This window comes from Hyperolius riggenbachi, chromosome 11, assembly GCF_040937935.1.
Source record: "Hyperolius riggenbachi isolate aHypRig1 chromosome 11, aHypRig1.pri, whole genome shotgun sequence".
Taxonomy (NCBI): domain Eukaryota; kingdom Metazoa; phylum Chordata; class Amphibia; order Anura; family Hyperoliidae; genus Hyperolius; species Hyperolius riggenbachi.
The window spans coordinates 11,723,802-11,739,582 of record NC_090656.1 but is presented as its reverse complement, the minus strand read 5'-3'; the positions used below and the strand labels follow the sequence as shown (position 1 = coordinate 11,739,582).

The 15,781-nt window shown below is 44.9% G+C and overlaps 1 protein-coding gene across 1 annotated transcript in view; it reads left to right on the top strand.

The window, feature by feature from the left end:
* CDK10 (cyclin dependent kinase 10) overlaps positions 1-15,781 on the top strand; it is a 30,291-nt gene extending 14,510 nt beyond the window's left edge. Inside the window, exons 6-13 of the mRNA XM_068261459.1 lie at positions 118-185; positions 2,690-2,742; positions 3,765-3,834; positions 4,052-4,111; positions 11,261-11,384; positions 12,292-12,431; positions 12,513-12,565; positions 15,340-15,781. Coding sequence (XP_068117560.1) covers positions 118-185; positions 2,690-2,742; positions 3,765-3,834; positions 4,052-4,111; positions 11,261-11,384; positions 12,292-12,431; positions 12,513-12,565; positions 15,340-15,437 — 666 coding nt within the window. The 3' untranslated portion in view covers positions 15,438-15,781. The remainder of the gene's footprint in view (positions 1-117; positions 186-2,689; positions 2,743-3,764; positions 3,835-4,051; positions 4,112-11,260; positions 11,385-12,291; positions 12,432-12,512; positions 12,566-15,339) is intronic.

The following is a 15,781-nucleotide window of genomic DNA, read 5'->3' as shown; positions in this document are numbered from 1 at the left end:
CTTTAGCCCATGTCTGACACTACTGCCAATGCCTGTGTGTACCAAAAGCAATTCCAGGTGTGGCATCTGTCATACTTGGCAAATAAACCTGATTCTAAAGGTAAATTTCTCTTCCAGGTAAAATGCATCTGCTTCCAGCTGCTGACTGGCCTCCAGTATCTACATGAGAACTTCATAGTACACAGGTACAGTACTGTACGGATCTCCTGGGGGGAGGGGGGAGATATCGTACAGATCTCCTGGGGGAGGGGAAAGATATACGGATCTCCTGGGGGGGAGGGGGTACAGTACTGTACAGATTTCATGGGGGGAGGGGGTACAGTACTGTACAGATTTCATGGGGGGAGGGGAAGATATTGTACAGATCTCCTGGCTGAGGGGGTACAGTACTGTACAAATCTCCTGGGGGAGGAGTAAGATATCGTAGAGATCTGCTGGGGGAGGGGTAGATATTGTACAGATCTCTTGGGGTAGTGGTAGATATCGTACAGAACTCATTGGGGAGGGGTAGATATTGTACAGATCTCCTGGGGGAAGGGGGAGGGGTTAGCATACAGATCTCCTGGGTGGGACGGGGGAGATATCGTACACAGATCTCCTGGGGGGAGCTATCGTACAGAACTCATTGGGGAGGGGTAGATATTGTACAGATCTCCTGGGGGGGGGGGGGGGGGGGGTTAGATAGCATACAGATCTCCTGGGGGGGACGGGGGAGATATCGTACAGATCTCCTGGGGGGGATGGGGGAGATATCGTACAGCTCTCTGGAGAGGTGAGAGGCTATATCCTACACCTCTCTGGTAGAATATGTAGAGATCTGTATAGTCCATTCATGGACAGAATATTGAATTTTAGGTGCTCTGTTTGGGGTTCCAGCAATTCCACCATCAGAACTCTGTTCATCAGTTTTGTGCCTTTATAATTATATTCCTGAAAACTAGGCTGTATTGTAAAATGCGGGGCGTAGGCTATGAGGCTCCATTCACCCTCGTAACCGCAAATTGCAATCACCTAACTGGGAATGCGATTTTATTTATTTTTTTTGCTTGGCTATTTTCCACGATACTCATTGCAGTGAATGAGAAGCCCGCCACAGTCGCCGGGAAAATTCTGCATGCAGCACATTTGCGATCAGCGGAAATCGCAAATGCGCCACAATCACCGCGTGTGAGTAATCCCGTAGGATTGAGTCCTAAAGTAGCAGGTCTATTACTGCCCCACACTTTGTGTCCTACAGCCTGTCCTGCTTTTTTGGATAAAATATTTAATGTGCATCCTCCGCTTCACCCCTTGAGTTGAACCATAGCTAGTTTTGGAGAGTTATTCTCGTCCATTATAGGTGGACCTGGGCTAATGTTAGATGGCCTGTATGTATCCCTTTCTGAGGAGGGGGATGGAGATGGCAGGTGATTGGAGTAGGAAGTCAGGTGATCAAGCAGTTCCAGTCCCAGATCCAGATATTGAGGGGGAAAATGTTTTAACTTCAGGGAAGGGTTGTTGCAAAGTTTGGTAGAAAAAAACCACACACGACACCCTTACACACTTCCTGACTCTTTCTCTCTTTTTTTATCTTTCTTCTTTCTTCCCCCCCCCCCCCCCCTTCCTGAACCAATTAACCTTTGGGGGGGGGGGGGAATCCTTCCCAACTCCAGGTGGCAATCCCTGGATCAACTCTGCTGGGAATTACCAAGTAATTATAGCTGTGGATGTCCTTTAATGCAAGGAAATGATCCAAGCCCCTTTCCAGTGGACAAATCTTACTGTTACGAACCCCTTTCTAAAATAGATGGCAAAACCTTTGTTCTCCATACACATCATGTCTCCTTGTCCTTTGTACAGGACTAGGGACAAAAAGCTCCTCTGCCAAGCTTTTGTATTGTGCTCCGCTATATCCTACCTAATAATGTGCAGGTGTCTGGTCCGTGTGTCAGTGCTTTTGGGCTACTGCACATGTCAAGCACTGACAGGTGTTGGGACAGGATGCAGGCCGGACGTGTGTGTGCGCGCGCGATGGGCAGGTGCGAGCACACGCGGTGGTGACAGACCTAGAGCTCGTTTTCAAACAGGCTTAGGTCACTAGTTTATATACTTGTGTTGAAGCTGGCTGCTCCAGACTTAAAGGAGTAATCAGGCAAATTGTAAAAAATCTGCTTTACTCACCTGGGGCTTTCTCCAGCCTCTTGCAGCCGACTGTCCCACGCTGTCACCTCCGCTCCCTGCCGCCGTCCCGCTCTCGCCGCACAGTGCAGAGGCTACCTTGAGGTCACCCTTACTGCGCCTGCGTCAACCACCGCTGTCGATCACGGCCACGTTGTCCGCGACTCAGACAACGTGGCCGTGATTGACAGCGGCACTTGACTTCTTCAGTGGCTTAAATAGGGCTTTCTAAGGAACCTGTCATCACTAACTGAAAACCTGTCGTAATACAAGTTGCCATTGTCTGATTCACAAGCTCCATGCTGGTTCCAGGGCAGTGGACTCTGCTAGGGGTCATTGAGTGAGGAGTCAGCTGGCTGTATAAGACAGGCAACGCATTTAGATGTGTGATGTTAGATTGATTAATGAACATGGAATCAGGATAGCCGCGGTCTTATTCTGAGTGCAGATGCTGCTGTGGACCCGTGATGGGCGCGGCTGGCTTCATGGAGCATGTGACTAGTCTTAACGTGTGTTGTTTTCCTCTGAACAGAGATCTGAAGGTGTCCAACCTGCTGATGACCGATAAAGGATGTGTGAAGATCGGTGAGTCCAGAAATCTTTCTAATATCTGAAAGTAACTTGGTTTTGCTTTCAGTTGCTTCAAGGGAACCTGTCATTGCTGTCATCCTTTGTAAACAGACACGTTGCTGCTGAAGTGCAGCTACTACAAGTTGACGGTGAGTACTACTGTTGCAGCCCAGACCCTTCCTGTGCTTGGGATGGGGGTCCCTTTGTCTAAGGAGAACAAACACAAAAGTTTGCTTTCTTAAAACAGAAAGTATTCGCAATTCAGGTTTGAGTGAGCTCTGAGATCTCTCCCACAGTGAATCACTGCTGAAATATGCAAATTAGCCATTGTTGTCCCTGCAAGTTAGCCACACCTCCAGAACCGCTGGAATGCAGTGATGTCAGCTTGTTAATTGTACAGAGCTACAATAATCCAACATGCATACAGACTGTTTCGGATTGATTGATCCTCACCAGTGCATGGCATGGATTAATGTGGCTCTATGGGGTAGGGCATAAAACACCAGGAGTTACCGAGTACCCAGCAAGCGCATGGTGAAGCAGAACTCCTAGGAGTGTGTAAGGGGGCTACAAAGGACCAAAAAGCCTTCTTACTAAAATGCTATGGAAAACAAAAGTAACTTGATTTCCATAGCATTTTAGTAAGAGGGCTTTTTGGTCCTTTGTAGCCCCCTTACACACTCCTAGGAGTTCTGCGTCACCACACGCTTGCTGGGTACTGTACTGTAAAGAGGCACAACTTCACTAATCCATAATTAGGTGACCCTTCCTGTTATTAGTGCGGTGATTGGCAGGTTGTGGATGGCAGGAGGGGACATGGTTCAGCTCCCAAGCGAAGAATAGCTGGGTGGGGCTTTAATGTTTAGTGATTGAGTGGATGAATGAGAGGTGGTTTTTCTTGAGCACACTGGGAAGGATGTGGAGTACAGCAGAGCTCTCAGTGGCTTCTTGTGGTAGTTGCTGGTTTACATTCAGCTCTTCCCGATTCCTGACAATTTCAGCTGACTATACATAATTGTGTTTCTTCTCCTGTGCAGCTGACTTTGGCCTGGCCCGGGCATACAGCGTCCCCTCCAAGCAGATGACGCCGAAGGTTGTGACCCTCTGGTGAGTTATGGGATTGGTAAAATGATAAACAATGATACGAAGCAGAAAATCCATTGTGACAGCTTCAGGATAACTAAGAAGCGGCTGCATAATGTGGATTATTCAGATGGAAGAGTCTCAGCACTTTCTCTAGTGTTTCACCATTACTTTATTATTGCTTGAGTGCTGGAGGCAGGTTCTCTTTAGTCACTGTCCTCTGTCTGTTGTCCGATTTCAGGTACCGTGCTCCTGAGCTGCTCTTTGGAAGCACAACACAGACGACCGCCATTGACATGTGGTAAGCAGGAATCGAGACAGGAAGGAAATGGAGTAAAGGGAAGGCACTTCCTGACATTACTAAAGCGGTCAGTGAGGCTAAGAGGGGATAAAGAGAACCAGTCACAATGGTCACAATACTGCAAATGTAGCAATTAATGTACCCAGCGTTCTGAAGGGAAGCTTTGCAGATGGGTATGAATCAGACACATAATAATAGCCCCTCCGGGAGGGATGGGGGGCTTTCTTTTCCCATGCTCAATATGCAGAGTAGCCCAGGGAGCCGTATACATTACTTGCTTTCATCACACTTTCCTTTTCTTCACAGTACCGCTCAGTGTACTGCCACATAGAGATGATCAATGAGATGCAAATAATTTTGAGTTGATGCAGCATTATGCATAATTTTTCCAATAACACTCCAGGACAGGTACACATTGAGACTTGGCTCCTCCCAGGAACAGGAAATATCCTTCAGCCTCTCTATAAATTAAAGATGGACCCAGGGTCAGGCAGTATTGGATATTTCCTGGTCCAGGAACCAGGTCTCTCTATGTGTGCTCGCTGTCCCGGAGAGCCTGGGTGGCTAGGGATATGTTGGCACTGAAGCGGGCCTGGATATGATGGAGGTCCGTTTTCCCCTGTGGAGTACCTGTGGGTTTGTGCTTTGAAGCGTCGCTCCCAGTGGACTGTAGCCCTGTTGGTCGGCCTGGTTTGGAAAAGAAAGGTTCCGCTTCAGGAAGGGCTGCCCCGAGGACTCGTCATGCGGAGGCAGCGGCAAGGTGGAGGACGTCCGGAGGATGCACATAGCGGAGGCAGAGTGCGGAAGTCCTCCGGCCGTGACCTATGGAATTACTTCCGGGTCGCGTGACGTCACTACCTGTGCGCCGGATGAAGAGGGGTAGCCGCCCAGAGTTCTCCGCACACGGCGTCTCGCGCAGCAAGGAGAATGTCGGAAGTAGAGCAGGAACCAGGACGGGTAAGACTGCTCTGCGGAGATCTGGGCAGCGGTGGTGACCCTTGTGGGGGCGGAAAACCGTATGCGGCAAGGAAACTTTGATGGGCTGCAAAGAGTCTGTGGTATTGGTATACCGGGAAGCTGTTTTTGTGTTTGAAAGCAAGCCTCCTTATTGTCTTTTTTACATACTCTTGTGTACTGCAGGCTTGGATGGTTATTATGTTTATAAGAATATCCATATCAAAGCAAAGTGGTGTTTCATGTTTTTATGATAAACAAACAATTGCATATTTACTAATGTGCAACTAATGTTATTAATTAATGCACAAATTAAAAAAAAAAAAAAAAAAAAAAGTGTTAATATGTTAGATATAACATAGGCTTTAAGACAAGTTAGTTTGTTTCTCTTTGTGTTGTTTCAGGGCACTACAGCAAATGTACCTGACCCTGCAAAGCCCTCAAAACGGTGCCCTGTGTGCAATGTGAAAGTGAATCCTGCATCAACTAAATTATTATGCAAGGATTGCACTTATAAAGTTATGAAACATGAATCAGCGTCTCAGAGAGATATTCAAGCTCTGAGACAGGATTTAAAAGATACATTAAAAGAATTTAAAGCTACGTCGGTACCCCTTAAGCCCGACGCTCCGACACAAGCTGATCAACCCACTCAGCATAAAGAGTCTGAAATAGTAATCCCTAAAAAAGCTACTAGTAAAACAAACAGGCCTGTTATTGTTTCAGATGAAGAGGAAATTAGTGAGAATGAGGAGGTTTCTGCAAGTTCTACAGAAGCACAGGAAATAGAAAACAAGCCTTCAAAATTTAAATTTCCTGTGGCAGAGACAGAAATGTTGTTATCAGCTATATATGAAGATTTAAATCTAAATAAGACTATTACTGAGACAGTGTCATTGCATGACAAATTGTACGAAGGCATGGAAACCGCACAAGAGTTGAATTTCCCTGTACATCAATCTACCAAGAATCTAATAACAAACCAGTGGAAAAACCCAGATAAAAAACTATTTATGTCGAGAGGATTTAAAAGACGCTTTCCGTTCTCTGAGGAAGATTGTAAAATGTGGGACAAGAGTCCCAAATTAGACTCTGCTTTCTCACAAGTAAACAAGGATGATGAACTTGCGTTTGAAGATTTGGGCCATCTTAAAGATCAATCTGATAAAAAGATAGAGTATGCCCTAAAAAGATTATGGCCTGCTATTTGTGCAAATTTCAGACCATCCACTGCTACAACTTGTGTAGCGAGAATGCTAGCATTATGGATGCAGCAATTGGAAGATAATATTAATAAGGATATGCCAAAAGATCAGCTAATTAACTCAATGACAGTTATGCATAAAGCGGTAGCTTATATTATTGACGCAGCCTCGGAATCTATTAGATTAACAGCCAAGGCAGCAGGTATATCTAACGTGGCCAGACGTAATCTGTGGATCAAGACCTGGCATGGGAGTATGGCTTCAAAAAACAGAGTATGTGCTATTCCTGTAGTAGGAGATACTCTTTTTGGGCCAGAGTTAGATGAAGTCCTGGAAAGAACTGCCAACAAGAAAAAATCCTTTCCGAAAAAGAAACAGTTTAAAGCAGGAAAGAGATTTTTTCGTCAAAACAGGCAAACAGACAGACCTGATAACCAAAATAAAAGACGTACATGGTCCTTCAACAAGGATCAAAGGAAACCAGGGCCGAGTTTCAAAACCCCTATCACACAAAGCAAACAATGACGAATTGAAAGTGGGGGGAAGATTGGGATATTTCCTTCCACATTGGAAAACTATAACAAAGAGCCCTTTTATTTTAAATCTTATAAAAAGAGGTTATCATATTGCCTTTCAAACAAAACCGCCAAGAAAGTTTGTAGTGACCAAGCCGCTGAGCTTGCCTCAACATCAGACAGCATTAAAAGAAATTATTACAGATATGCTGGACAGACATGTGGTATCAGTAGTGCCAGTGACCCAAAGAGGCGAAGGCTTCTACTCAAAGATTTTTCTGGTTCAGAAGCCTTCCGGAAAGTACAGAATAATTCTGAACCTAAAACCCATAAATCCATACATAAAATACGAAAAGTTCCGAATGGAATCAATTTACTCATTAAAGAACCTACTGATACCACATGGCTTCATGGCAAGCATAGATCTACAAGACGCATATTGGCATATACCAATAGAGCTAGAATCGCAAAAATTCCTAAGGTTTGCAGTGGAGATGGAGGGAAGAATTCAGCATCTCCAGTTCCGCTGCCTCCCATTTGGCATAACATCAGCCCCAAGAATTTTTACCAAAGTCATGGGAGAGCTGATAGGGGACATACACAGACAGGGTATTATCGTCATGCCTTATCTAGACGACCTGTTAATAGTGGCAAGAACCTTAGTAGATCTAGAGGAACACAAACAGACTGTACTGAAACAGCTGCAGCAGGCAGGCTGGATTGTGAGCAAGGACAAGTCACAACTCACGCCAACACAGAACATTCTGTTCCTAGGATTCATTATAGACTCAGTACAACAGAGGATTCTTCTCCCACAGGAGAAAGTACAGAAGATAATGTCCGAGGTGGAAAAATTCAATACCTATCAGACAATAAAGATCAGACAGATTATGCAACTGCTAGGTCTTCTATCCTCGGTGGCACCGGCGATACAGTGGGCGCTGATGCACACACGAGTTCTACAATCATGGATGTTATCCAAGTGGAACAAACAACAAGACACTCTAGACAATACAGTGACAGTGGAACCACACATAAAAGACAGTCTAAGGTGGTGGCAGACATCGCAACATCTCACACAGGGCAGACTGTGGTCCATACCGATACAAAAAATCTTGACGACAGATGCAAGCCAATCAGGCTGGGGAGCCCATGTGAACAAGGTTCAAGTACAAGGACTATGGAATCACTCAATGGCAGAGCAGTCATCAAATTTCAGAGAGTTGATGGCAGTGAAAATGGCAATAATGAGCACGATGCATCTTCTAGAGTCATGTCACGTACAAGTTCAGTCAGACAACTCAACAGTAGTTTCATACCTAAATCGCCAGGGAGGAACCAGGTCCAAGAGGTTATTGTTCCTAACGCTGGAGATTCTAGAAATAGCAGAACACAATTTCCTCTCATTAACAGCAGTACATCTAAAAGGGGAATTGAATGTTCTAGCAGATCAGCTGAGCAGGGTGCAGACTACGAACACAGAATGGTCACTCAACCAGAAGTTGTTCGAACTGATAGTGAGCAAGTGGGGACAACCACACATAGACCTCTTTGCAAACAGGTCGAACCGGAAATGCAAGCAATTCTATTCCCTAAATGTGATGGACAAACCAATGGCAATAGACGCCCTGGCTCAGAATTGGGATCAAAGCATACTCTATGCTTTCCCTCCACTGAATCTGATTCCCATAGTGCTCCAAAAATTGTTGAGATCACAGTGTCAAATGATATTGATTGCCCCAAACTGGCCCAGGAGATCGTGGTATCCACTTCTCCTGTCAATGCTTGCTACACAACCATGGGAAATACCGGTATCAGAGGATATGATACTGGTGCAGGGCCAAGCTGTAGTAAACCTGGAAAGATGGAAACTTACAGCGTGGTTTCTGAAAGGGCAGTCCTTGAGAGTAAAGGACTGTCAACCAGAGTAGTAAATACTTTACTAAAGAGTAGGAAAGAAAATACTCGCCTTATTTACCAGAAATACTGGAAAACTTTTATTTTATGGTTAGAAAAATCAAACTTCCAATCGACAGAAATGGCAACAATTTTAGAATTTCTGCAGGAGGGAGTGGAAAAAGGATTGGCCTTAAGCACTATTAAGGTTCAGATATCCGCGCTATCAGTTTATTTAGATAAGAAATTAGCACTAGATCCACTTATAATTAGATTTGTAAAATCAATTGAAAGAAATAGACCAATAACAGTAAGACAATTTCCTAAATGGGATCTGTCATTGGTCTTGCAGGCATTGACATCTAGCGAATTTGAGGAAGATTCTCTTAGAATGTGTACGCTAAAAACTGTGTTTTTAGTAGCTATCACGTCTGCTAGACGCATAAGTGAGCTCCAAGCTCTGTCACACAAAGAACCGTACTGTTCATTCTTTAATGATCGTGTTGTACTCCGAACAAGCCCTGAATTCCTACCAAAAGTAGGAGACATGTTCCATAGAACACAGGAGATAATTTTACCTTCTTTCTGTATGGATCCAAAAACAGAGAAGGAGACTAAACAACATAGATTGGATGTGCGGGAGAATTTATTAATCTACCTGGAAAAAGTCAAGGAATTCAGGAAGTCGGAATCATTATTCGTCAATTATGCAAGTAAATCCAAAGGATTAAAAGCATCCACAAAAACCATAGCCAAGTGGATCAAAGATTGCATCATAGAGTCATATAAGATCATGGGTAAAGAGCCTCCAGTGAACTTGAGGGCCCATTCCACCAGGGCAGCCGCAACTACGTGGGCTTACAGGGCAGGTACGTCACCATTGAACATCTGCAAGGCGGCAACCTGGAAGAACCTGGGAACCTTCATGAGGCACTATCGACTGGATCGGCTAACGGAGACCGATCAGGACTTCGGAAGAACTGTCCTAAGGGCAGTTAGCCCACCCTGAGGTTGGTGATTGATTTCTTGCTTATCATCTCAATGTGTACCTGTCCTGGAGTGTTATTGGAAAAACCAGGAGTTAGCTCACCTGGTAACGACATTTTTAGTAACACTCCAGGACAGGTGGGGGTACCCACCCCCATATATATCAAATATTGCATGATATACATGTTATGTTATATGTTTGAAAATGTAATATTAGGAGTTAGGTTTAGTATAGAGTTCCTGTTACTTGATATTATACTGCCTGACCCTGGGTCCATCTTTAATTTATAGAGAGGCTGAAGGATATTTCCTGTTCCTGGGAGGAGCCAAGTCTCAATGTGTACCTGTCCTGGAGTGTTACTAAAAATGTCGTTACCAGGTGAGCTAACTCCTGGTTTTTGCACCTTGACTATGAACCAATCAAATCTTGCTGAGGTAAAATTCGATTGGTCCATTTTCAAGCTGCATAAATCTTGCATAATCCTGCATTAACTCGAAAGGCATTATGTAGGGGATTGGTGGTGGTGAGGGTCAGTTAGGGTTAAGTGTTAACCTCCGTAGTGGTATGCCCGACACTATGGCAGGCATACCGCTCTGTGGCCCCAGGAGTCCCCCATAATTGTCCCAAATGACTGTAAAGCCTTTAGCTCGCACTAGGCTAGCTAGTAAAAGTGTCGGGCACCCGCCGCTCCTCTGTGATCACCCTGTTTATACATTACCCCCCCCCCCCCCCCCCTTGGGCATTGATAGAGGAAGGGTTCATGTGAGAATAGGGTTAGGTTAAAGGGAACCTGCAGTGAGTAATTTTATTTAAAATAAACACAAGATGTAGCTGCAAATGAATATTACATACTAACCTCACCGTCAGTTCCTCTCAGAAGCTCACCATTTTCTTCTTACAGTGATCCCTTCCTGTTCTGACAATATTTTGTCAGAACTGAAATATACCAGTTGCTGTCAGTTATATATCAGCAGCTGTCAGTTACAACTGAATGTGCAAAGTAATGTCCATGTTTCCTTATGGCTCAAGTGGGCGATATTCCAGTTTAACCAGTTTAACAGTGTGCTGACCAGGAAGCTGTTATGGGGTAATGGCCATTTTTAAAATGGAGGACAGAGAAATCCATTGATCACAGTGGCCAAATGGGACACAGGAGAGGAGAAAGAGATTGTGTAGACTACACAGGAGTAAGTATGACCTGTGTATGGTTATTTTGACTTTTTATTTTCAGTTCAGGTTCTCTTTAAGCAACAGTTAAACATTGGTACAATTTATCGAAATTACCACAGCACAATAGTAGAATATCAGTAATTGTCTTTTTTTTGTGATGCCTATTTTCATGTATGTGGTAACGTATAACGCTCTTGGGCTGGCCTTGTGGCTCCTCAAGTTTTGCAGGGGGCAGCCATTATGGGGTGCCGGATGTGTGTTCATCTTACACCTCGCCAGGTCACAGCAGCTGCTTTCACTAAGCAAGTTTCTCATTGACCTTCTGGAAGGATTCTCTGGGAATGCCCCCTATGCAGACTGGCTGTAGTTGTGTTGCTTGTGTCTGTCACATGGTACATCTGCTGATCTCGTATTCCCACAGGGCAGTGGGCTGCATCCTGGCAGAGCTCCTGGCACACAAGCCCTTATTACCTGGCACCTCTGAAATCCAGCAGATCGATCTCATCATACAACTGCTGGGGACACCCAATGACACAATCTGGCCGGTACGTAATTCATCCTGAACTGTATGTCTCTTACTCTTTGTATGTCTAACATTGGCGCTTCAGTATAGATGCAGAGTTTTCCCATGTGAGTCCCATGTTGTTGTGCTAGGAAGTGTACTGGTGGGAGGTGGGTTCCTAGGCACATCACGGTTTAGGGCTCTTTTACACTACACCTTGCATTTTCAGATTGCAAACCCCTCTTCCCGCCGATGAACGCTTCTGCCGAGACTCTGTATACCGCAGCCCCAACCTCTAGCCACTCAGCCAGTGATCCGATCCCATCGTCACATGACCTTATAACACACCCCCCCCCCCCGCCTACAACAGCTGCGAGGTTTGTTAAAACTGGCTCTAATGGACAACCTGGGCCCAGATCTGAATGGAAAAATTATATATATCCAAACCTAGAACTGGTCAGTGCCATGCTAATAATTTTGAAATATTAATTGGAAATGTGCGGTCAGAATTGACATGAAGAGCATTTGGCTCATTTCCAAGCTGCATACAATTCACGGCTGTGGAGTCGGTACAAAAATCTTCCGACTCCTCAGTTTATGAAACCACAACTCCGACTCCGGGTACCCAAAATGGCTCAGACTCCTTAGTCTAATACTAGGGCTATGGATTTTGTACAAAACCCTCCCGACTCCTCAGTTTATGAAAACACAGACTCCGGGTACCTAAAATTGCTCCAACTCTGACTCCACAGCTCTGATGCAATATGTATGCAAGTCGGAGTTATTCGCATTTCATAGACCACCTTTAGTCCAATCGTATTGCAGAAACTCTGGGAAATCAGGAGGTTTTAGGTTTGCGTTGTGTGAAAATCCCATTATGGGCTGCAGTGCAGGCAGCGCACACAGTAACTATCAGCAACATAGCACAGCAGTCTCTTTTGTCATTGCAGGGCTTCTCAAAGCTCCCCCTGGTTGGTCAGTACACGGTCCGCAAACAGCCCTACAATAACCTGAAGCACAAGTTCCCCTGGCTGTCAGAGGCTGGCCTGCGGCTCCTCCACTTCCTGTTCATGTATGACCCGAAAAAGAGGTGAGTTCAGGCAGTGCGCTGTCTCCGGAGTCCTGTTAGTGGCAGCACTGAGCTGAGTCCCTTTTCTGGTGTCTTTTTCAGAGCCACAGCCCAGGACAGCCTGGCCAGCTCCTACTTCAAGGAGAAACCTCTGCGTGAGTAGTACTGCTGTGTGTGTGTATTGTCTGTGTTTTATATATATATATATATATATATATATATATGTCTGTAATTCTAATTTAGGGATGCATGCAGCTTGAAAAAGGACCAATTTAATCCAACCTTTGATTCATTCAGTTCGTCCATTTTAAAGGACATACAAGGTGAAAATATCCTGATGAGATAAACTATTGTATCTATCCTCTTTCTCCTAAAAATATTTTATATTTAAATCTAGTTTTTAAGTTTTTACTGTTTCATTGTCTCTGCTTAATGGCACGTGCATTGGAGTATGCCAGAGCTCAAATCTATGAACTATTCGGACTTTATCTCTTTCCTACTCTCGGAAGCCATTTACTGGCAGGAAAGTGTTTTATGGCTTGTAATTATCAGTGAGGGTTATGCAATAGTCTGACCCAGACAGAAACTGTCACTTTCATACCTGATGTTTAACTCTTTCAGGTAGAGAAAGTAAAAAAGGAACACAGCCTAGTTATTTGTGTGCTTGGCACTGTACATACACATGTCTATCTCATCATGTCACATCGGTTGCCCTTTAAATATGCGTGCAAATTTGCAGAATTCTCCATCAGCTCGAAATTATTTGAATCTTGTTGGTCATCTCTGTTTATAATTCTGTATAAAAGCTGGTTTATTAAAATCCATATCGGTAGAAACTGAAGCCAGAACCTCTAATACTGTGTGCAGTCTATATGAGAGATCAGAATCCGCTTTATTCACCAAGTACTAAAGAATCCTACCCGGAATAGTATGTTTTTGGCACAGACAGACTCCAAAGGTGCAATTAAACAGACGAGAGCATAATGCAATCAACAGACAAAGGTGCAATAACTGTGAGCTAATGGCAATGGGAGTACAACAGTATGTGGGTCAGGAGGGTGTAAAACAGTGGTTTGTGGGATAAAATAGTGACTTCATAGGGCGTGAGGCCTAAATAAAATCTGTACTGATAGAAAGTACCCCAAATGTTTACTTGGGTAGATAATTCAGAGCAGGGGCGTAACCAGAAATCACGGGGCCCCCTGCAAAAATTTGGATGGGCGCCCTCCCCCTCTGGGCCCGCTCAGGTCAGTTTTTCGTGGGGAAGGAGGGGTCGCAGCATGAGTGGAGAGCATTGGTTGCACATCGGCAGGAAGGGGGGGACACTTTCCCTTCCCACACAGGCTCTCCCCTCAGTGCTCCCCCCTCCAGCATCAATCAGTGGCGGTGGGCAGGAACACATACTTCCATGCACCGTGGAGGGCCGATCTCTAAGTGCCTCATGCTACTTCCTGTTTAAACAGGAAGTAGCGTCAGACACTTAGAGAACGGAACCTCTGGTGCATGGAACGCATGAAGGTACGTGTTCGTTCCTGCCTGCTGCCACTGATTGATGCTGCAGGGGGAGCACTGAGATGAGAGCCCCGAGGTGATGGGGGGGGGGAGGAAGTGTTCTTCTCCACCGATGTGTGACCATTGCTCTCCACTCATGCTGTGACCCCTCCTGCCCCCCAAAAACAGACATGAGCGAGCCCCAGAGGGTGCAGAGCTTGCAGCCCCTATTGTTATGTCACTGATTCAGAGGGGCCCTCCCTTCCTCCTCCTCCGTTCCAGTGCCGGGACCTCCCAAAGCCCATTCACAAGGGCTTGTAGCCCGCGCTCATTCTCATGCGGGAGCACAGATGCGAGCTTCGGGGTTTCCTCCGAAGGAACAGCGAGGGAGACGGAATCCTCTGGATTCAGAGGCTTCCCTCTACACAGATAAGTATTTAACACCCCCCCCCCCCCCTCCCATATATTCTGGCTATGTCCTAGAATTATTTTTGAATAAAATATTCACGGTCTGCTTTTTGTTTTGAACTGATTAGCCCATCCATCCCACTCACATCTAAAAACCTACTATTAAACATATTTGGTATTAAAACCCTTCCTGAAAGGAGATTGCTCCTGGCTAGAATAATTTTATTCTATGCCAGAAGGCAAATTGCCTTGAAATGGAAATCCATTACCGCTCCTACCCTAGAAGATGTAATACATTCAATAAACACTGATTTACCCATATACAAAGGTGTATACGTTAATAAAGGGTCACAAATAAAGTTTTTTATAAGGTATGGACCAAGTGGATGTCTAAATTTAAGATTGATATCTAAGGCTCCTCTCATTTAATGACTATCATTTCTGTTCTCTATCGTATTGTAATCTCTGGATATTCTGTTGTGTGTAACTTATTATCACAAACGATGTTAAATTTATGCTATTATCTACCTATGTTCAATCCCATACTCATGCCTATGGATTCTAAACATTCTTACTTATAATGAATTGGGGGGGGGGGGGGAGGGGGATGTAGATGTTTTTGTCTTGTAATGTTTGTATGTTTTCAAAATCAAAATTGTTTTCCACAAAAGTGCCCCCCCCCCCCCCCCCACATACACACACACACACACACACACACACACACACACACACACACACACTTTTAGTTTTTTTTATATATATATATATTGTGATGAATATAAGATGTAAGCCATGTTCACTTCCCAGTACTCAGAGTAGAGATGGGACAAGGGACTGTGGAAAACTTGCCAGAAAGTAAGGAACAATTCAGTAGTGGAGATAATCCATGAATTGCAAATTAAATGGTCTCCCTGGTTGAAGGTTTTTTTTGCCTTTGCAGTTGGTCATAACGTCCTAGAGAGTTTGGGATTTTTGTTTCTTGCACTCTTCCAGAGATAAACCACTCATTACTGTAATCTGCTTTCCATAGCTTGTGAGCCACAGTTGATGCCAACATTCCCCCATCACCGAAACAAGAGGATGGGCAGCTCTGGGGTGGACAGCCAGGCTAAGCGCTCTAAACCGTGAAATGCCTTCCTCCTGGTTCTGCCTGTGAATACAAGGATCTGCAGCACATGGTGAATGTTATCCCAGAGCCCTGTGTGTGACCTTGCCGCCCGGAGCCCTGTGTGTGACCTTGCCGCCCGGAGCCCTGTGTGACCTTGCTGCCCGGAGCCCCGTGTGTGACCTCGCCCCCCGGAGCCCCGTGACTGGATAGCCAGATGTATACTGGAAGTTGTACTGATATCTGATGTGGTTGGGTAGCCGAAGGTACATGAAAGATGAGATTAAGAAGTGAAAGGTGCTTCACTTGTCTCTTTTTTACATTACGAACAACAGGTGTTTACATAAAATCAGTTACCTTCAAAGTC